Source organism: Colossoma macropomum, unplaced genomic scaffold (genome assembly GCF_904425465.1).
Source record: "Colossoma macropomum unplaced genomic scaffold, Colossoma_macropomum, whole genome shotgun sequence".
Taxonomy (NCBI): Eukaryota; Metazoa; Chordata; class Actinopteri; order Characiformes; family Serrasalmidae; genus Colossoma; species Colossoma macropomum.
The window spans coordinates 23134457-23156333 of record NW_023494800.1 but is presented as its reverse complement, the minus strand read 5'-3'; the positions used below and the strand labels follow the sequence as shown (position 1 = coordinate 23156333).

The 21877-nt window shown below is 39.9% G+C and overlaps 2 protein-coding genes and 1 non-coding gene across 15 annotated transcripts in view; 2 read left to right on the top strand and 1 right to left on the bottom strand.

Annotated features, from left to right (window-relative positions):
* The first annotated feature begins 106 nt into the window (after positions 1-106).
* On the top strand, positions 107-10886 carry LOC118819898 (mitochondrial fission factor homolog B). Of its 7 annotated transcripts, none has more exons than XM_036587888.1 (8): positions 107-164; positions 2309-2512; positions 2611-2723; positions 3092-3186; positions 5836-6015; positions 6524-6589; positions 7359-7434; positions 9273-10886. In XM_036587888.1, the coding sequence occupies exons 2-8, from the start codon at positions 2317-2319 to the stop codon at positions 9402-9404; spliced, it is 858 nt and encodes a 285-aa protein (XP_036443781.1). In that variant the 5' UTR covers positions 107-164; positions 2309-2316; the 3' UTR covers positions 9405-10886. The 7 variants fall into 7 exon arrangements, with proteins under 7 accessions (XP_036443781.1, XP_036443777.1, XP_036443782.1 ...); XM_036587884.1 differs by having other exon boundaries at positions 5833-6015; XM_036587887.1 differs by having other exon boundaries at positions 131-161; positions 5833-6015.
* On the top strand, positions 5246-5318 carry trnak-cuu. The gene has a single exon. It is a non-coding gene; the product is annotated as a tRNA-Lys (tRNA).
* A 3079-nt stretch (positions 10887-13965) lies between the features above and the next one.
* The window catches only part of amot (angiomotin), a 33956-nt gene continuing 26044 nt past the window's right edge, over positions 13966-21877 (bottom strand). For all 7 annotated transcript variants that reach the window (XM_036587877.1, XM_036587876.1, XM_036587878.1 and 4 more), the window contains 5 exons: positions 19704-19853; positions 16913-17103; positions 16093-16475; positions 15289-15537; positions 13966-14166 (listed from right to left, as the gene is read on the bottom strand). In XM_036587877.1, the coding sequence (XP_036443770.1) occupies positions 14039-14166; positions 15289-15537; positions 16093-16475; positions 16913-17103; positions 19704-19853 (1101 nt within the window). In that variant the 3' untranslated portion in view covers positions 13966-14038. The remainder of the gene's footprint in view (positions 14167-15288; positions 15538-16092; positions 16476-16912; positions 17104-19703; positions 19854-21877) is intronic.

Sequence of the window (21877 nt, the reverse complement as noted above, 5' to 3'; positions counted from 1 at the left end):
ATAATAAAAAATAATAAGATTTATTACACATAAACGGACATATTTTCACTCTGTAGGTTTTCGCTTTATTTTATCCTCACTTCTGATTGGTTGTTGGACTCGTGAACCCGCCTATCACGTGACACGGTTCTCTGCGTCGTCGACCGGCTGTGCTCTGGAAGGAGGTTTGTTGAATGTTGAGCTATTTTGGAGAAGTTTAGCGGGCCGTTTCTGTCTGTGTGTGTTTGTGTGATAGATGAGTAGATTTTAGTACTCGTGCGCTGCTGTCAGGAAGTTTGTAATAACCACCCCTCTAAAGTAAGACTTCACTGATAGCGCTGAGAGTTTGGTGGTGCTAGTTTGTTTTGTAAAGTGTCAGTCTGCCCTTCCCTCCTCCGAGCTGTGTGATTTAGAAGGCGAGTTAGGTTAAATACCTTAACTTTCTCACGCTGATTAACTCAGCGGTAGTTCTTCTGTACCGCCTTAATAATCTGATATCACAGGTAGTTGAACCACCTGGTTTACACTGCTGGGCCCGCCGGTGCACATAGTTGGTGTCCGCTCTCAGCGGTGACCCTCTAATTTACAGCTCTGTCAGGAACAAGGACCTGAATCCTTTAATAACGACTTCTTTGCTCGGACCTCGTAACGGACAGAAGCGTGTAACGTCATTTCTGAAGGCTAACGTTAGCTAGCTGGATTGTTGTGAACACAGCTCCAGCTCCAGCTTCGAGAAGTTTTGTCAGCTCACTGACTGACTGTTTAGCTATCCTGGTCCAGCAGCGCAGGCCGGACACTTGTGTGAGCTGTCTTCTGCTTTAGAAACCTCACTGCGGAACTTGTGTTACCCTTTGCTGTTAATCTTTTACATTAGCGTTAGGCTGGCTGACCAGTCACGACCTTCTGACCGCCTAACAGCATTTGTCGTAGTCGCTCTGACATACGGTGGTGTGTCATCTACTCGGCTTAAACGGCTCTAATCCGCAGTTCACGTAAACTAACTGAAAGTTACAGCCTAATCCTTTGGTTTAAAGGGGAAGTCCACCGTTTAAAAACATAATTCTGCATATTAAATCGTTAAATCGTTAAAAGTCATTCAGAGTGGTTTAATGTGTTTAATTCGCCATTCTAGAGCTACCGTAGAAATCTGCTGAGTCAGAATTATTCACAACAGATGTAGTAGATGATAGGAACCAGACGTCCGAAGAATTGATGATGGTAAAAACTAAGTTTTCTTTGGGGACTATTTTGCCTTAGAACATTATTCATGTATCCCTCCACCATGAATGGATTAAAATAAATTGGCAAAAATAGGTTTTAGACCAAAACGTTCTCACAAAACGTAAAACAATGTATTCATTAACCATTTTGTGACCATTGTAACCATTTTGTGTAATAACTTTTTTTGTGGGACCTTTGAGGGATATTAAACTCCTCAGACTTTCCTACCACCACCTCTCGGAACAGCTCTGACTCAGCAAGTTTCTCTAGATCAAAGCATTTCACACCAAACCACTCTGTATGATTCTGTTGATATGTCAATCATTTGCAGAAAATCATTTGCAGAAAATTTGAAAAATCTATGGAGTTCCCCTTTAAGACCTCTTAAAGCTACCTTGCAGACAGCTATTACACAAGATGGGTAAAAAGCCTTCGTTTTGGCATTGTTTTATGCCTCAAAATGTGTTTTTAAATACAATAATGTTGGAGGGGCATAGAGGGTGCTGTAAGGTAAAATAATCCCCCCTAGAAAACCCCTTTTTTACCACTACATTACCTTTATGAACATTTTATACTAAAACTCAGACGACTTGTAGGTCCACAGTTCAATTAGGATAACAAATATAGTGGCTATGTTTGTGTTGTAGATATTGCCACCATTGGTTCTTATTACCACAGTTGTAAATAAATGGTGTATCTACCACTATTTCACACTAGCCCACCCTGAATCTCTTTGTTTACATCTCTTTATTTATATTGTTTACACAATTGAATAATGCAGAATTATAAATGTAAAATATTAAGTGCAATCCTCCTTTAAAACAAGCGTACTGCAGTTTTCTGGGAGTCGCAGCTTTCACTGAGCTTTTGGATTCTTGTTAAGTGTAAATCTACCAGCAGAGGGCCAGAGTATTTAATAACCAAGCAACATGCTTACTTTGTATATTCTGAGAATCTCTGTTTAATTCCAGCTTTTCCACCATAATTTCATTTCAGCGTCAGATGAGCTCTCCTTTTGAGTCCTGATTCAGTGTTTCTTCCTCTTGCTCTTGGTGATTTTTTTCTTGGCAGTGTCACTTTCAAATAGAATTGAATTGCTGCTTCTCAGGAAAGATCATGGCTGCTCCAGTGTATCTGGGCGAGGGTTCGCAGGTTCGTGGTGGCGATCCATACTACACAGAGATCATCAGCAAGAGGATGCGAGTTCCAGATCGGCTGAGGGTCGGCCATGGAAGCCTGGCTGAGGAACAGAGGCCTGAGGATCTACTTCCTGTCTATAGCATGCATGTACCAGACAGACTGGCCTTAACAGGTGAGAAGAGCACACATGGGTGTTACAAGCTTGCTACCTTTAAAATGTGTTAAGCAGTTTTGTTAAAATGCTTGGTATTTTATTTTCAATGTTGGCAGACACTCCTGACCTCAGTCCACGGCCGCTCTTCTCCAAGCAGAGTGCCTCGTCAATGTGGGATCTGCAGCGTGGAACGTGGGATAAGGAGGCACACACGCGAGAGCCCGTTCAGGTAATCTGATTTAATAAATGTTAGCAAATCTCCGTTTAGCTTTGCTTTGTCTTAAATCAGATCTCTAGAGGCAATGACACAATAGATCCTACTAAGATAAAGATTTCTTTGTTTTTGGTTTGTGATTTAGTGACAGGAATGCCTGGAGACAAAGAGTTGGTGTTTTGAATCTGATAAGCATTGTGTGTAATGCTGACAGTATTTGCTTGCTGTTGTTTATCTACTCATTATCCATTGTGTTTCAGGTTTAAGGTGACAGTGTCATTGTTCTGACCAGATGTCAGACCAATAGGATATGCACTGTATTACTGTACTGTAAAAGTTAAGAGACTGTAACTTGTTTTAACAGTCTGCTGTATTACCTACAGAGTCCACTACGCAGATCGTATAGTGACCAGACGTTTGGTAGAACCCCACCTGGAACCCCCCCACACTCCAAACAAGCACTACATTCTCCTTCTATGTGAGTCAGCCTGTTGGGGGAACCCCTTACATCACTGGAGGTGAAATTATTGGGTCTTTGATTTGACAGATTAGTAGAGAGATGCTACTCACTGAAGTGCAGAGTTCAATTCACGAGTGGCATAGGGTTCACAGTTAGCAGGCCTTGCAAATTGTAAAGCTACCAGCAGAGGGCGAGACTCAAACAGGGTTATTATAGTTTTGAAATTTTCATTAGTTTATATTTTTTTATTTCATTGTTTATTTTGGTTTTCATTTTCAATATCGTTTCAGTCAGTTTTAAAAGTGTATTGATAGGTTTAGTTTTTATTTCATAAGACTGACTGCTTCCTTCCTGAAGGAGCCAGGTTGTGAACTTTAATCAGTCGTCGCCAAGTCCTGGGTATATACCGCTTGACTTGCACTACAAAGGTGTCCTACATGCATTGAAAATAGGAAAGCTAAGTCAAAACTATAATGTCCATTAAAACAATCTAAAAATACTATTGAATAGAAAAAAAATGCTTTTGTATTTTCAATGGATGTAGGACAGCTTTGTAGTGCTAGTATTCGCCTTCATATTTGTTTTCATTAACAATAATAACCCTGGACTCAGCTGGGTTCCTGCATTATAGTATGCAGTATATGGACATTGTATTTAATGTTGGGCTGGGTGTCGGTTTATGGCACAAACCGTGCTACAGAGTATAGAAAAATTCATGCTTCATACTCATTTAAGCCACACCCACTTTCTGTTAAATCAAATAAGGCATCAAAAAAGGTATTGTTATTGTATAGTAATTGGTATGAAAGTTTAGGTATCGGTATCAAAAACATCTGAATGATACCCAGCCTTAAGGTGTATTCAGTTCAGCCAGTCTGGTGAGTTCCATGTTCAAACACACCTGAATCAACTCACCTGTTAATTATCAGGCCTCCTCCACCAGCTGTACATAAGCTCAAACGCAGGCTAGTTATAATGTAAGTATTTACTCAGTTCAGACTTGTGGATTACTGAATCAAACTGGGTTACACCACATAAATTATTTAACTTATTATATTACTTAGTACTTGCTGAATATGCACACCTGTTGGGGAAACCAGTGGAAACCTGTGTGCTGTAATTTTACTTCCAAATGTAAATATGACCCTGGTTTTAACTCCAAACATGAGGCGTACAGTTATACACAGTAAAGTAGGTGTTATATTGGACATTTGCTAGATATTTGATTTTCTCTGTTCCATTACTCCTGAAATAAACATGCAAAAATGATCAGGCCTATATTTTCTCACCCCTCAGAAACTAGAGAACAACCTACAATGAAATAAATGTCAAAAATGCTGTCCAAACAGCAAAACAGTGATGCATCACTGTTTAATGGAGCAGCTAAAAAGTGCACAACCTGTAAAACTGTTTACATTTTAATATATTAAAGGTTGTCATGGTTGTAGTGGTTATTTTAGGGTGACTATCAGCTTTAGTACATGTGAGTTTTTATATAAAACTTCAATACCATGAGTGCAGCAATAAATTAAAAATTTTAAATCATTTCTGAAAGAGAACAAAGTAATATTGAAACACTATGAAGGTTGTAGTAGGTACCTGGGACGATGACTGACTTACTACAGTTGAAATATTGAATATAAATCATATTGTATGCATATGGTAATACATTCAAAATTTTAAATCATCACAGAAAATTAACAAAGTAATATTGAGACACTTTGAAGGTTGTAGAAAGTACTAAGGAGAATGAGGAAATAAAAAGGAATAAAAAAAAACAATCTATATCGGTACTAAGTTTTATAAAATGTAAAAAAACGTTGTAAAATAATCTTGTAAACTTGTACACTTTGGGCCTCATTCACCAACCGTTCTTTAGAAGAAATTTCTTCTTAAAACCCACTTATGCAGTTTTCACAAGAATTCTGACATTCACCAGTGTTTTCTTATTTGAGATTTGTTCTTGGGTAAGACCAGAATCTACACACACTCAAGTTCACAAAGGTGTGAACAATTCTGCGGTTTAAGAACAGGTCATGAATCTGATGTAGACTTAATAACTAGGATAACTCTACTTGCCCGGCTAGCTCAGTCGGTAGAGCATGAGACTCTTAATCTCAGGGTCGTGGGTTCGAGCCCCACGTTGGGCGTGACTTGTGATTGCTTTTGCTAAATTTCCTTCAGGATTAATAAAGTATCTATCGATATGTCTTGTTCTGAACATGTTATCATTGTGTTAAAGCAGCATACGCATTAGTTAGTCTTTACTAGTTAGCACATGACTTATGGTACAACCGAATTTAGTAAAAGTCCAGGTGTAGTAGTTGTGGTTGAGCAGAGAAATCACTGAGCTGAACTGCAACCCTCTAGGACTCAAGTTGAAAACTTGTGTTGGTGTTTGTGTAGTATTATGTAAGTGTTTCTTAGTCCTACTTCTGGGGATCCACTGACCTGCACAGTTTCAGCTGCTCCCCCAACACACCTGACTCAGCTCACCAACTGCTTATCAAGCCACTTCATGGGCTGGAGATGTGTTGCTGCAGGGAATAGTTAAACCTCTGCAGTGCTGTGGTTCCCAGAAGCAGGTTTACAAAATAAGGTATAATGTGGTATTAAATAACAGTGGTGCTCCTCTTGTTTGTCCTGCTCTCGGCCTGCCTTCAGTAGCCGCCGTGCTGGAAGAGCGCCCCCTGTAGACCCAGATCCGCCCCTGCCTGAGCCCCTGCAGTTCCCCAACGGCCCACCCAGCCTACTGTCCCCACAGAGCATGCTGCAGGCGGCCAGGCAGCTGGGCCAGCAGGCATCAAAGAAAATCCTCCAGACTGTCACTCAAAAATACTCTTCCAGGTGAAATGCCCCTAGATCCGACCCTTTCCTAGCCCCACCCTTGCTTAACCCCCACCCCTACTGGCTGCCGTGGCTGCTAACAAGCTAACGTGGTGATGACCTTGTTGTAGTGCCCCTATTTTTCAGACCTTAACGTATGCTTGGATGGTCCAGCTTGAGCAATAACCATCAAAAGCAAATGTTACATTAATGCTGTATGTGTGATGACATCACGCTGGGGAGCTTAAAGCACTGTGAACCCCCTAGTGGGGATTTTTGAGCTTTTTTGAGCTTTTTTGAGTTCTGTTAGAGGCCTTTAATGCTTCTGCCTGCTGCGTTCTTCACTGCTTGCTCTGGTTTAATCAGTTCACTGCTTTTGCTGTGCCTATAGTGTAGCTTGGTAACCCTTTGCCTCGCTTGCTAGAGCTCGTAGATCACTCTTGTGACAGGCATTAAAGAGGTTCTAGTTCAATGTGAGTTCAATGAATGCCCATTCCTGTGGGCTCTGGTCTTTCTTTTGTATTTGAAGGTTCGGTTTCCCAGAAAACCCTCCACCTCACCCAGTCGAGGTCCACACTGATCAGACCAGGAAAAGGTGATAGAGGCTTCTTCTGGTTCTATTTGTTGATACTTAGATGAATTTAGAGGAATTTGCATTTTGTTGTTGTTTTTCTTTAAAGAAATGTAGCTGATCAAACAAGACATGTTTGTTGTCTGAAGTTTGCTTCATTAGCTGTGAGGCTAAAAACCAAGTAACAGAAGCTAAAAACCCACCGGTTAGCATGGTGGAAGCTACATACCTTCACACTGGAGTGTCTGACACTGCCTGACATACTGTTTATTATAAAAATGGACAAAAGTAAGCTGCATGGCTTAAAACAGTAGTGTGGCTGCTCACAAACATGATTAATACTAGAAAAAATTAAAGTGGCTAAAAATATTTTCTCCTTTTTTGGATATTCAAACAGTGATGCTTGGTTGAATAATTTAAATCATTTAGGTTCACTTTTATGATTTAATTTTAAATTGATTTTAGCAACATTTTCCAATTTAATGACCAAATTGTCATTATATGTATGTGCTTGGAATGAAGAGTTTGTGAATGAGAGTGCCATGTTGGTTTTCTAGATGTCAGAGATGTGAAGCTTTTGTTAGTGTCTGTTGTAGTCTAAGCTACCGTTGCTCTGTGATCCACCATCTCTTATGGTGGTGAGATTGTCATCTTCATGTGCATTGTGTGGTCTGCTAGCCATGAAAGGAAGTTGAATTGGAGCAGTGCAGTAATTAACATTAAGAGTAATGCAGATGTGAAAGAGCTCTGATCTGAACTGAAGTGTCTCTCTGATGCCGTTTCCTCGTCTCAGCACCATGCAGGAGTCCTGGCTCAGTCCTGAAGAAGAGACAGGAACTGCAGTCGAGTTCATCGTGCTTCGCAGACAGGTCAGTTCATACAGCCTTACTTAGACTGTTCTTATCGTCACTGTCGCACAAAAACCTTCAGATTGTTCAGATTGTACAATGAACAGACCAACAGAAATGGTCCAAAATCACTTCAAAAAATCTGGTTACTTTAACTTCCATTATAAGTTAAGAGGAATGAGCCTCATTCACCAACTGTTCTTAAGAAAAAATTCTTCTTAAGACCCACTTACACAATTTTCACTTAAAATTCTGATATTCACCAGTGTTTTCTTAATTGGGATTTGTTCTTAGGTAAGACCAGAATCTACACACACTCGAGCACAAAAGTGCAAAGTTTAAGAACATCATGAATCTGACATAGACTTTTTCTTAGGACCTTTCTCAAGAACACCTTTAAGAAAAAACTAAGATATAAAAAACCAAGATATAAAGTAAGATGTTGGTGAATGAGGCCCATTGTTTCCCTTTACTGTAAATTTACTATTTTAGAGATATGAAGATTTGTTCTAAAGCGACATTAAATTGGAGTAGGGTTGATCCATTGATACACTGACTGTGAAAAGTTTGGGGACACTTAAGTTTTCTAAATGTTGTTGTTGATGCATGTTGTTGAAAAAAAGCAGTTCATTTTGAGGAAAACAAAATCACTCATGTAATTATTGTGCCAATAGTTATGACAGTGCTATCTCTGAATAATGCGAAATCACCTTGTTGTGATGTCAGCGCTCAAACTTTTCAGCTGTTTAAAGGGGACCTATTATGCTTTTTCAGTTTTTCACTTTTCCTTAGTGTGTTTTATAGCCTTTTTGTGCATGTAAACAGTCTGTACAGTTACAAAGCTCAAAGCACATGTCAGAAGGGGTAACTGTTTCCCACACAAACCACTTTTCTCAGCTGCCTGAAACGGTATTCTAGCCTTTTTCCTTGTTACAAGATGATGCAATCTTGAAACACAATCCTTATTGCCCACCTCCCAGCAAGCTTGGCATACCCCCACACAACACACAGCAACTACTGGACACTGGAAAACGGTTGTTCAGTTTTGTAGGCATCGAGGTGTCGAGAAGATGCTGACCTGACTTTCAGCCTCAGACCCTGGCTCAAACTGAAATGGCAGAACCGACACCGTTGGACAAATAGCCACATTGGTGTTTACAGCTGCTCAGGAGAGAAGGGTCCCTTTTAAACCTCCTTTGGACCAAAAGTTTTCAGTTTGTAGATTTAAAAATAGTTTGGAAAACTGTCAAGTTCTTTATTTAGGCAAGGAAGACTTATATTCAATAAACATGAAGCTTAGCTTTGCAAAACAGAAAATAGCTGTTGAATGTTAAGTCTGTCATTTTTTTTTTTTACATAAAGCAGTAAATCAGTTGAAATGTGCTTCATTAGTGTCTTTGGTTAGAAACATAACACATAAGCCAGTCTTTTTGAGATAGCTTAAGAACTTCACAAGTCTGTGATTATTTAGGTGTGCAGTGTGCACAATGCTGATCAGTGGTGACAAGATTCCATTACGTCTTGGCCACATTAGCCTTGTAGGTCCAGTTCCAAACTGATCAGCTACATTTAGGCAAGTTGTGAAAAGCATTTAAAAAAAACATTTATTCAAGTTCATAAATGTCCTCAAACTTTTGAGGAGCTATGTATGTGTTGTACAATAGTCAGTTTAACCATTGTTTATGGAAAGAGAGGGTAAGGTTTATTTTTGCCATTGTGATTCACAAAGTAACCAGAAGAGGGTGCTACATTCTATCTTATAGAGATGTTCAGCCAGCAGTAGCCAAGAAATGAACTCATCAGCTCACATGCCTACTCTGAATGTTCCTCAAAGTCCATTCCTCACGTTGCTCTGGCAGGTGGTGAAGATGAGCAGGAGGATAGCGGGGCTAGAGAGGCAGAACGCTGAACGCAGGCAGAATGAACTGGTGCTCTTCTCTCTGCTGCTGTCTGCCTGTCTGCTTAATGGCTGGCTGTGGATGCGGAGATAACCCTGCAGACCTCTGGCTGATTAACTCCACTCCTCCACTTCCTCTCCAACAGGGCTCAGGCAAGCTGCCCTGCTACTAAATCATGCACTTAAACAATACATAGCTTAGGACTGCACTGTAATGTGATGGGGGGTTTGAGTCAAGATGAACCAGAGTGTTGTATATGGGTGAGTTGAGCTTTTTCTGTTGGGAAGCACTATGAAAACATGACTTCAAGGAAAGTTACAAGTATATTCACAGCTCTCCACTCCTACAATAAACACAGAAGCACTTTCCAATCGAAAAGTCATAAAGGGGAATTCCACCAAACTTTCAAAATTTCTGCTTTGACACACATAATTCAGAGTGCTTTGATGTGAAGTGGTTCATTGTAGAGAAATCAACCAGCTCAGATTCCTGTACAGTGGTGATGATAGGAACCAGGGGTCACAATGTCTACAACACACACAGACATTTTATTTACTATCCAAAACCACCTGCAAACCTACATGTGTTCTGCGTTTTATAACAGGACAGTAGTTTCAGTTGTTTGGGTACTGTTTTGTCTTACAACATTCTACACATGCATGTGCCATGAATAGTTTTAGGGCAAAACCTTTTCAAAACTACCGTAAAACAATGTAAATGTTGATGTTAGGTATGTATTTTGTAAGTGTTTTATGCAATAACATTCTGTCAGGGAGCTTTTTAGAAGCATTAAACTCTTCGGTTGTCTGGTTCCCATCACCATCACTGTGAACAATTCTGATTCCAGTTTCTCTAGAACCGAGCATTCACATCAAACAACTCTAAATTACTATGTCATAACTGAAAACTAACTAAAAATCTGTGAAATTTCCCATTGTCCACTGTTACAATACAATGCAAGGTTGGCTTATTCTGACAACACAGGCTGGACAGTAAATGGAACGATTTATTTTATTTTGTATTTAATTTTGAATTTTCGTCAGATTCTGTATGAAAGGCAGTTGAGAGTTTCTGAGATGCTGGAGGTGCGACAACATATAATAGTCATTTACACACTTAACCGAAATTATAAATATGCTGGAAGACTTGATAAATAAGTCTGTATGTTTCATTGTGTTTTGGATTTCCAACAGATCTTGCCAGTTTTGTCTCTCAAAAAGAATCACACTAATGCTTTTATATTCATGCATGAAGTTTACCTTTTTTATTTCAGCTTGTTGGACTGCATTTGTAATGTAATACATAAGCCTATTTAATCTAGTTTAGTAGGAAAATACTGTCTAGAGTCTTGGACGTTGTTGCATGTCTTCCTTCCAAGTGCAAAAGCTGCTTGAGTAAGCAGACAGAAACAACAAAACAATCAATTGCTCAGTATATTTATTTATTGAAAAATTAAATTAAATTTTGTCAAGAAAAAAATGTTATTTGGAACATGTTCTGGAGTATAAACCAAATAAAAAATGTCAAACCACAAAAGGACAACTGTATGAGATGAATTTTGTAAAAACAAAATATTTGATTAAAGAGAATACAATTGAATTAAAAACGAATCATGATTGTACAGTAATAACATTGTCAAGCAGCAACTAGAGTACACACTTTGTGATGAAAAATACTACAAAAATGAAGGAAAATATTCCTCACTAGAAGAAGGCAAAAACAGCCATCTCCGGGCTAAAAAGGGTAGATGCTGTACAAAATTCAAGACCAACAGGAAAAAAAACACACATTTTCCTAGATTGTCCTGAGCTGGACTATAGCACATTCTCTTTATGTTGAGCTGCAAAAAGTTGTTTTGAGTAACAAATGTAGCAAGACCTTCAAGACGGATAAGGGTGAATGAATCTTAGGTGGGAGTACAGAGATGGCTTCACTCAGAGTTTTCTTTATATCAACTTCCACCGTTAAAGGTGGTAGCAGCTAATGTCAAGGTCAGACCATTTATTATAGGCATATTTTGTCTACAGTATCTTGAGACCTATATAACAGAGAGTACTTTGAAATGTCACAAATTAAGGCACCTTACTTGAAAGAAGCAACACTGACGTGGTTCTTGTTTGTTACTAAGAACATACTCTACAGTTATAACTGTGCTTACAGGCACTGATCCCACCCAAGACTCAATCAACAGGTCTAGGGTCCATTGTCCTGTTTCTATGCCCAAAATTGCTGGAAATGTTTAAGTTCTAAAAGGAGACTGGTTTTAAAAATGCCAGTTTTGAGTCATATTTCAACAGTGGTTGATTTAATTGAGCTGGAATGATTAGCTGTATTCATATTTGAAAGAAAGAATGCTTTGAATGAAACTTGTGCTCAAAGGACATATGAGAGTAAACTGATGGGCAAATTTGTGCAGGAAATGTCAAGTACCAGTTGAGTAATACAGACAGGGGGCTCTAAATTTATAGGAAGAACCCCTTTACTGATCAGTTCCTTGCTGACATCCTCCATCCATGAAAATAATCTACATGAATTAGACAGAATTCAACAATAAATTCACAAGTACTGTTGTCATCTTTAGGTGAAACATTTTTGGGAATCAGTCAATTCAGAGATAACCAATTAATACTACAACATTAAGAGTTGGTTTACTGGACTAGGATTAGGATAAAATTGTAATAACAGGTGATTTACCACTGACAAGCCTTTTTAGACTAGGATTAAGCTTATTTTGGGTCCAGAAAACTGGCCCATTTTAAGTCTGTAAGTGAAACCACCTAAGTTCATGCAGATTTAAGGCACTACTTAAGGCTATCAAAAATATACTCTTTATTTGTTTTGAGTTACTTTGCACAATAAGAGAGAGAGGTATTTCAAAATGTTGATGAAATGTTTAAATGAGTCATTTCTGTGAGCTAAAGGACTGAATACCAAACAAAGATGAAACACGAAACACTGATTGTATGTTTTCAGGGCCTGTAGAAAACTGCTTAAATAATGTAGTAAATTTGTCTGGGACACTTAACGTTGACCAAACGGTAATATTTCTTTGGTCCTGTTTTTTTTAACTGATGACAAAAAATGGATGAGCTTTTTTAAAGATGTGCAGACTCGTGAAGACTATTTTTAAAGCACATCAACAACGCACTGAGCATATGCATTATTACTGTAAGCGCAAAACAATACTGATTCAGTACCAGAGCGTTGCTTCCATTTGGCAGGCAATGGCATGCAGTGAATGCAAATCTCAGTTGCAGATAGTTTGCTCTGAGATATTAAACAATGCACTGATAACTAATGATCCATTCTGCTTTCAGCCATGCTTAATGTAACCTTTGGTCAAAAGCTAAATGTCTATTACGCATTCCCTGGAAAACTGAGAAAGTGAAAACACTGTGAAATACACCTCCATCTCTCATACACAACACAACTCTGACCACAACCAACCATACTGTTCATAGCAGACAATGTACTCATAGTAACCATTACTTAAAAAAAACTGAAATGGCAAGAGACTTCGCAAAGCCTGACATATGAAGTGACCCCACACGTCCACCACATAAAGAGATGTGGTGCATTTCGTGAAAGGTGCGGAGACACTTTGTAGTGCTGTTTTTTTTTACCCAACCCAGAATTCTCTCACATCACACACTTACACAAACAAACCCAAAACCAGTTGGGTCATTTGACGTTTTGCATACACAGCAATGTAAGATTCTGGACCTGCACAGAACATCCTGTTGGTCCAACAGACCCGTCTATGCACCGCCCACAAATGCATTCTTTAGTAGCTGCTATTGATGTTCAATAAGCTTTACAGAAAACTGACAGAAATCCCATTCAAACAAGTGAGAGGTTCTAATGCTCGGCTCAGTTTTTGTCAAACTAATGACATTTAGAGTGCGCAGATTTTGTGTAATTTCTCTCATGACAGATGGTGAGTATTTTTTCTGTTGTGTTATTGAGCTTAAAATTAGTATGGTGGCAAATTGTATGTAGTCATTGCTTCCAATCTGCCTAGCTTCTTTCCACAGCCCATCTCCGTAGTATATTTTTTGAAACTGGAGACTCTTAACTGAAAGTAGCAACACTAAACAAACACTGTAGCTGTCTGACATGAATAATGTAGACACATATTGGTATTTAGAGTTGTGTCCACTACAACAGTTTTTTACAAAAGAACGCATTAGTGGGTGCAGCATGGATGGGCCAGTTCTCTTCAACACTGCATTCCTCACAGTGCCTTTTTTAGTTCCCAAGGCCATACACATTCAGTTCTATCTTACATGTGTCTTACAGTATTTAGATACAGTATTTACATGTAACGACTGTTCCGCTAGTTCCCATACCATTGTATACTCAAGTGCCAAGATTGTAACATTGGTATATGTGCACTACACAAAATATAACCTAGAAATAACATTGGAAGCTAAAATGGAAAAAGTAGTGCAATAACTGCAAAATTGGTTGCCAATACATTTGGTCCTAAACTCTGGAGGAGGAAAAGGCCACCAGAGAATACTGTACAAAAAAGTTAGTTAATCGTAACTGACATTGTATACTGAGGCTTTTGTTCTGTACAAGGCATAAAATATCACTAAAAATGTAGTGCATTTCAACACACCATTAGTGTCCCCCCAGTAAAGAGCTGATAGAAGAGCATACTGTAGAATAAAGGAATCCTTCACCTGTTTTATGTATTTATATGTGTGTATATGTTAGACAGTTCAGATGAGGATTTCCACCATCTCGCTGTCCACATCCTGCTGTGGCGGTGGTTGAGGGAGGGGTTGCTGAGGAAGAGACTGTACGGGAGCTCTTCTCTCTAGAGTGCTGCTGTGGAACACCGGAACATCTGCAGGAAGAAAAAACATCTTACTACAGCTGATACCACAACCTGTGTACATAATCACTTAGGAGTTTTGAATGTTGATTAAAATGTCACTCATAACAGACTGCACTGCCACTGGGGGTCAGTGTGCCAACTTCATGTAGGACTGGGTGATTAGATTCCATATCACTCACTTTATTTTGATATAGTTTATTTACAAATGCTTTAATTGTTAATAAACTATTTGGTGAAAGGTTTAGGATTATGTTAAGGCTTTGCATAGAAGATATGGTATGTTTATGTTTAGGGTCAAATTTGGCAGAGTCTATTACATTCAATTTAAGGTCTAAATATTAAGTTGACTATCTACAAAGCATCTATAGAGCAGTGGTTCTCAAACTGGTCCTCAAGGACCCCCGGACGGTTTAGATGTTTGGTCCTTTAGTTATTCCGGTAACAATTTATTTAGAGCGTTAGGTGTTACCAGAATAACTAACGTGTATTATGCTATTAGGCTCTAATAGACTAGACCATTAACAATTATATTCATCTTTTAATCCTGAAGAAAAATGACTTTAGAGTCTTACTAAAATACACTTGTACAGGGTATTTATGGTCAGCATTCAACATGCAACACTTGAAACTGTGTCAACAAAATAGGAAATAAGATTGAGAGAATAAAGTTGCTGCTGAAGATGTGTGGCCTTCAGTCTTTTCCTGTTTAGAGACACTGTGTTAAAAAAAAGTCCTTTTTTCTCTTCTTGTAATTTCAACTCCGAAAATACGATACTAGCTAACTCTCCACCTGTCACACTGTTTTGTGCTGTTGGGTGGGTGAATGGCTAGACTTCTCCCTCCCTGTCTAGTAAAAGGTGCACATCACCACCTAATGTACCGAAATAGCAACTATTCGGTGTTTAAGCCTTACCTGCTTTAGGAACAGAAGGACATCATTATTTAATTCAAAATAGCTTAAGTTCACATTAACATGAATACTGAGAAAATGTTTGGTTCCAATAATTATCATTATTGTTTTATGGGCCAGCCCCATTGTGAGGTTTATATCCCAACCACACTCACTGTAAATAGGTGTGGCATGAGTTGAGCCAGATGAACAGCATGTGTATAAATGTATGTATGCATTACCTGCGATGCGGTCAGGGATGTACACAGGACTTGGGCTGCTAATGCGGTTGTTTGCTACGCTCTGCAGTGCTGGCGTGCTGGGCTTGCTTGTATCCTGGCTCTTATCCGTCTGGGTGCAGCTGTCCCGGCTGCCTGTCTTAGAGTGTGTGGCGGCAGGCATAGGAGTGGAAGGCAACACAGGAGACGGAGAGGAGGAAATGGACTCCGCCCTCAGAGAATCGCCTCGGAACTCCGGGCCCAGTAACACACCTGAAGCAAGCAATGGAGAGGGGGAGGGGCTTAACAGCTAAATAAGACAAGCAGGAGAAGAAGGTCCAGAACAGTTTACCTTTTTACAGAAGAAGGCAAAAACCTTCACTTTTAATGTGAGTTAATGTAAAAAAGATTTTATTCCAAGCAATTTTAGAGTACTTCTATTTGTCCACTGATCATGAAATTTGCACACAAGGTAAAGGGCAGCTGCTGTGTACAAATCAACAGAAATGGAGATACTTGTTTGTTTTTTTGGGTTTTTTTTTTTTTGACATATTCTGTTCTTTCGACGCTATTCTGTTATGAACACTGGTTAGTAAGGCCATTTGTAGTCTGAATTTTCAAAAACCAACCACACGCAATACATAAATGTTAAACCTGTGTCTACATTTTATTATTCATAACATTAGAAAATATTTTCACATTAGAGAACTCAAATACTATTCATTAAAAATTGTGGCTATTCAAAAGACAAAAATATTAAAATGGCTGTTCCTTCCATCAACAAGTCAAACATTTAATTCCATTGTGTGCTGTAGAGGACACGCTCACCTAAACTGCCCTTCCAGCTGCGGTCTTCTCTGCGCTCCTCAGTGATTGGGCTGCTCCCGCTGAGGCCCAATGAGTGCGAGAGCAGGCCAGAGCCGCTGGAGCTGCCCGTTCCTGTGGCGATGGACATGAGGGATTTTGAGGGCCGCATGGTGGATGGTCCATCGGCCTTGCTGCCTGGCTCCTTCCGAGAACGCTGGTGTAGAACCTTGATCATGGCGTCCTTCTCGATTATCTGCGCATGCAGGTTCTTTATGCGGCTCTCCATGTCCAGGCAGCGGCGGTTGGCCATCAGGATCTCCTCCTCCTCTTTCTGGATGCGCGCCTCCACTGAGGTGTCATAGCTGCTGCTGGGTGAATGGCTGATGATGGCTGAGGAAGTGTCCCTGCACGAGGAAAGGGGTAGAAGCTGGAAGTGAGGTACGTATGTACATACACACAAACATCGCTTGAAACTCAATTTGAGGAAGACAATTGTAAGACTACACTGGATGCATATCTGCATAACACCTAGTATATGGAGAGTTTAGTTCAGAAGTGCTGTATATCCATTTGTAACACTTTTGGATACAATAGGTTTTTGAAAAGAACAACAACAACTTATGTGTAATGGAAAACATTTTTATTTATTTAATAAAGGTGATAATATAGCACTGATAGTTTTTGTGTGAAGCTCACTCCCAACAACATACATCGTGAAAAAAAATGAAAAAGAAAATTCTTAAAAGTGGTGCTTAATGCATTTTGGAACTAAACCTTTGATATGTTCATGTTCTGCCACAGATTCTAACTTAACTTCCATTATGTGAACATATGTACGTACCTCTGTGTGGCAACGGAGGCAGCGGCGTCCAGAGCGAACTGCCTCATGACGCTTTCCTCCAGGTACTTCTGCTCCCACTTTGTCATGTCAGCTTCCAGAGCCAGAATCCTCTCCTCCTTCTCCCGTAGGTGCTCCATCAGAGCTGTGGTGCTATACTCAGGGCCCACAGGGTTCTGCTGACCACCCTGCCTCTGTGGATCCCAGAGAGAGAGAGAGATGCTTTAGAGTGCAGCACTACTGCAGCTGGAATAGTTTTAGTGGAGGTTCTGTACAGTAATTTGTGCATGATAAAGTATCAGTAGTGTAATTTCTCCAAATGACCACAAATAGCCTAGACTGAAACATCATAGCTTGGATGTTTACATCATTGTTATGCAACAAGCACCACTGCAGCTTGTTGAAAATGGTTTGGTCTGCTACTGTAAAGTTACCATTTTGTAGATACATGTTCTTTTTGTTTGTTTTTTTCTTGGACAGCGATGATGCGGAATTATTCATGAGATACCGTGTAGGTTCATAAACTACACAGGCTTGTTGGAACAGTGTATTTGTGTATTTGTGAATCTCATTCCCCTGCCAAATGTTTCTGTTTAAAAAAGAGCTTACTCTCCAACAGTTGCTTGTATAAAAGCAAAGCCAGGTTTTCAGGTTTTAAACACAGTACAAAGGTTAGGAAGGATGTCTAGTGTCTGGGCCCCTAATGGAGAGCACAGCTGTTTGCTCTTCCACTCTTTAGCTCACTCTCTCTCCCTCTCCCACACGCACACACACTCATGCACAGTGTGAGCTGCAACCTTTCCCCCAGATTAAGGGTCATGTAAAAACACTGATGGAAGTTTGTATTGGACACACAGGAAGAGTAGAGTGGAACTGGAGAAATGAAACATCTCCAGCTCCTGCTGACTGCAGCTGAGCCTCTGCTATGCCTGCTGGACTGTTTAACGCCTGTGCCCATCAGTGAGTGCGTGTGGGAGAAAAACATAGTACACCCCACATTCTCTTCCAACAGAGTTTTTGTTGCAGTGACCACATGACGGTTGGTCTACAGCAGGGCCACACAATACGGCCAAAATATTAGTAGGGCAGTTGTGATATGCCTTGCAAAGCTTGTTAAATTGTTGTGCAGATATTTGGATTAGTTAAAAATGTGCTTCTTCCCATATTAAGAGCAGAAGGTCAGTGTGCGCATCTTTTAACCCATGCAAAAAATCTCTGTTGATAAATCTGCTCTTCTTTGTTAAACACAATTTCGCAGTGCTGATGTGTTTGTTTCATATGTAAAGAACAAGATCCCACAAAGCCAAACAAAACCATTGTGAACAAGAAAACATGAACAGGAACATTAATCACGCCCGTTGTGCTTTATCGTTACTCAAAACAACAATAAGTGCTTGCAGATTCAGACTGCAGTCTGATTGAGCTCATGCGCACATTCCGTAAAACCAACAATGAAGGAAATCTCATGCATGATAGAAAACACAGTATCACATAGAAAGCCCTGCGACTACACACTGAATCTGATCAAATTATTCAACTGTTGCCAATGGGGGTGCACATGTGATGTAACTCCTAGTGGTAGATTTAAAAGTGCAACTTTTTGGTCCATTCGGTTTATGTGGTTAAGACCATTTATAAACACTCATTATAAATGAAGGTCATTCAACAAACTCTGGCTGCCTATCATTTGTGTTCTATCCAACATGCTTCGACCCCGCTGAACGCCGCTTGCAGCTATATTTGATCCCTTAGCAGCTCATAGCGGTTACAATAATGCATAAAAATCTGTGTTCTGTGGAAAATGCCACCAATTTTGGATGGAAACTATGTTGTAGTTGACTGTGTTGGCTGCTAACAATAGTAATTTACACATTAACTTTTTTACATCCTCTGTGTGAAAGCCACTGAAGAAAGAAATCTGAATACACACATATGAATCCAACTTTATCACCTCACTGTCACTGGCAAGAACTGCTAGTTAATGTTAGCTGTAACTCATTTCACCATTAAGCTGATTTGCCAAGTTAAAGTCACTACAGCAAAAGTTAACATGTGCAATTTCACTACAAATGAGAATAAAACAGCTTACTTCCCATAAATTTGCTACTGTATAAAATCATCCTAAACCTAGTTGATGTATCCAATATGTCTAATTTTAAGTAAAAAAAAAAACTTTATGAAATTATTTAACTGATTTCTAGACATTTTCCCTTGTAAGTTACTGTTATTTAGTGGAATCATCTCACCATATTGACAGATAAGTTTGCTTGTTTTAAGAAATATCCTTTTTTGCAGTGTTAGTTCACATTGGCTTATAGAAATAAATTACTATATTGGGTTGGCCGAATAATGACAATGAGCTGCTGCTGTGTTGTGTTTGAGGGAGGTGTGTTTAAAATTCTTTGCTGCCTGACCCCCCAAACATTAAACACTCCTCAGATCTATACAACTAATGTGAAAGGCATGTTTATCTTTCAAAATGGCGAATTCTGCAGAAAGTTAAATCAGGTGTGCTGGGGTGGAATCGGCTGCATCGAGGAGAAGAGGAACTAAACCTTCTAACTGGTTCAGAAGATACAGAATAATCGTTTATAGCATCAGCGTTCATTTATACTTATCCTAATATTTTATAGTGTTTTTACTAGCTAAAGCACATTCACTGCCCAAATAGTAAACAGTTTTAACTGTACATCTTATAAGTATATCCTTCAAGCCAGGCTAATGCAGATGGCCAAATTCTTTTCACATTCTGTACAGTGTGGGTTTTTTGTGTTTGTTTGCATTTCTGTTTCACCTGTTGCATCCTGAGCGACTCCAGCTCTCTCTCCAGGCGCGTGCGGAGCCGGTGCTCTAACTGCTCTCTCTTCTCACATGCAGCCTGCAGCTGAGCCAGAGCCTGCTGCATCCTCTCCACCTTCTCCACGTAGACCTGCTTCTTCTTCAGCTACACACATGCACACAGGGAACATACAGGTAAGCCCCACTGCTCCTTCCTCAACTGAAAACCCACCTCACAATAACCTCTTTGTGTCCTTCAGATCCCTCCACCCAAAAGGAACTACTTTCAAATCCACCAGAAGCTATAATTGTAGCTCAAATGAATGGCCCAATTTAGCTCAGGGGGCAATGCAGCACAGAAGTAGCAGAGAAAGAGGACAAGTATGCGGCTCCTGTTTAGACAGGACTGGCCTGGCCTGGTTGGTGAGTGGGTTTGGCGGGGGGGTTTGGGGGGGTTAAGAATTCAGTCATCCTCAAGTCCTTTCATGGCAGACAACTCAAGAGGCTTTGTTTGGGGAACAAGCGGCCATTTGTGACTGGGGCCGGTGGAAAGTGGAACAGGCCGGTGCATTTTGGGACGGCTTCAGCAGCGGCCAGAAGGCCATCTGGGGCTCAAACGGTGGAGGCAGGCCACACACTCCAACTGTTCCAAACACACTCACAGACTTCAGACTCACAGGAGTCAACGCTGCCTGAGCTGCTTTCTCTCTGTCACTTTCTATCTGTGTCTCTTTCTCTCTCTCTGTATGCCTCTCTGTTTCTCTGCTGGTCTTTCTTTCTATCTCTCTTTGTCTGTCAGTCTGTCTGTTTCTCTCTGTTCCTCTCTATTTGTATCTCTTTTTCTATCTCTCTGTCTGTCCCTTTTTCTTACTGTTGCTCTCTCTTTCCCTGTGTCTCTTTCTTCTCTTTATATCTCTGTTTCTTTCTGTCTGTCTCTCTTTTGGACTTTCTCTTTGTCTGTCTGTCTGCCTGTCTCTCCCTCTCCTCTCTCTGTTTGTGTCTATCGCTCTGTCTCGCTTTCTCTCTCTCTCTATTTTTTTCTCTTTCTCTGTTAGTTTCTTTCTCTCTTTCAGTTCAGTTCAGAATAGCTTTATTAGCATGACTGCATGACAGTATAACCAAAGCATTATAACAGTAGTAATAACAATGAAAATGACAATAAGAACTATAACAAATAATAACCATATAAACACACACATACACACAAACAAACAGATATAGAAAACACTTGATAAGGGATTTAATTGTTAGAAATCAGTAAACATTTTTCTGTCTCTTCTCTCCATTTGTGTTTTTCTCTGCCTCCACCTGTCTCTCCTTCTCTGTTAGTGTTTCTCTCTTTGTGTCTCTTTTTGTCTCTTTGTCTCTCACTTTCTCTGTCACTATTTGTGTCTCTCTTTTTCTGTCTATAATAAAATACACAGAACACTAGAAAAGAAGTTTATTGCGGGATTGGCAGAAATCAATAGAAAAAAACTGATGGAATTCTCTGTCTGTCAGTCTCTCTCTCTTTCTCTCTCTCGTTATCGGCCCTAGCTGAGGCTGTTTAGCTGTCGGCTGAGTTTTCTAAACTCGTTTGGATTCAGTGAAGGTCGTGGCCAGCTGTTCACTCAAGCTTGAAGATTTTAACTGCGGCTCTGCAGTGTTGACGGGAAGAACTTCAAAGTTGCCGTCCACAGGGAGGGTCGAGCCAAAGTTCTTTTGTGGTCAGCTTTAGGGCAGACGAGTTACCACTGACTTTACTATATAAATGTCAATTTAACGAAGCTTTCAACAGAGCGTCAAAGCACCGGCAATCTTTCTATTATGTGGTACGACCAGAAAATGTGGCTTTACATGTACTTTCAAAACTGTTCAATTCAACGGCAATATCTCTCATCTTTCGTACTCACAATAGTAAAGCGCTTTCATTTCTAGTCATCCATAAACTGACTTTTTACAAGTGTTCTCTCAGTAAGAATGATGGCAAACAAAAAAAAAAGCTATTCTTCAGCATGGACCTATGACTCAGCAAAGTATTAGGCACACTCACAGCAATGAAGTAAAACCCTAAATTCCTCAGAGCTCCTCTGAGATCCTTCTCAGTTTTAAACTGAACCAGATATTGCAGCCTTTGGCTCGAGGGTGAAAAGTGTCCACAAGGGGGCCCATACAAACACACACACACACACACACACACTCTCTGACAGA

What these genes read in the sequence shown, in the direction of transcription:
- LOC118819898 (XM_036587884.1), top strand. Translation starts at nt 2,317, where the DNA reads ATGGCTGCTCCAGTGTATCTGGGCGAGGGTTCGCAGGTTCGTGGTGGC. An exon ending in ACTGATCAGACCAGGAAAAG is followed by an intron (nt 6,590 to 7,358) that starts GTGATAGAGGCT and finishes TCCTCGTCTCAG; the next exon opens with CACCATGCAGGAGTCCTGGC. An exon ending in TCATCGTGCTTCGCAGACAG is followed by an intron (nt 7,435 to 9,272) that starts GTCAGTTCATAC and finishes TTGCTCTGGCAG; the next exon opens with GTGGTGAAGATGAGCAGGAG.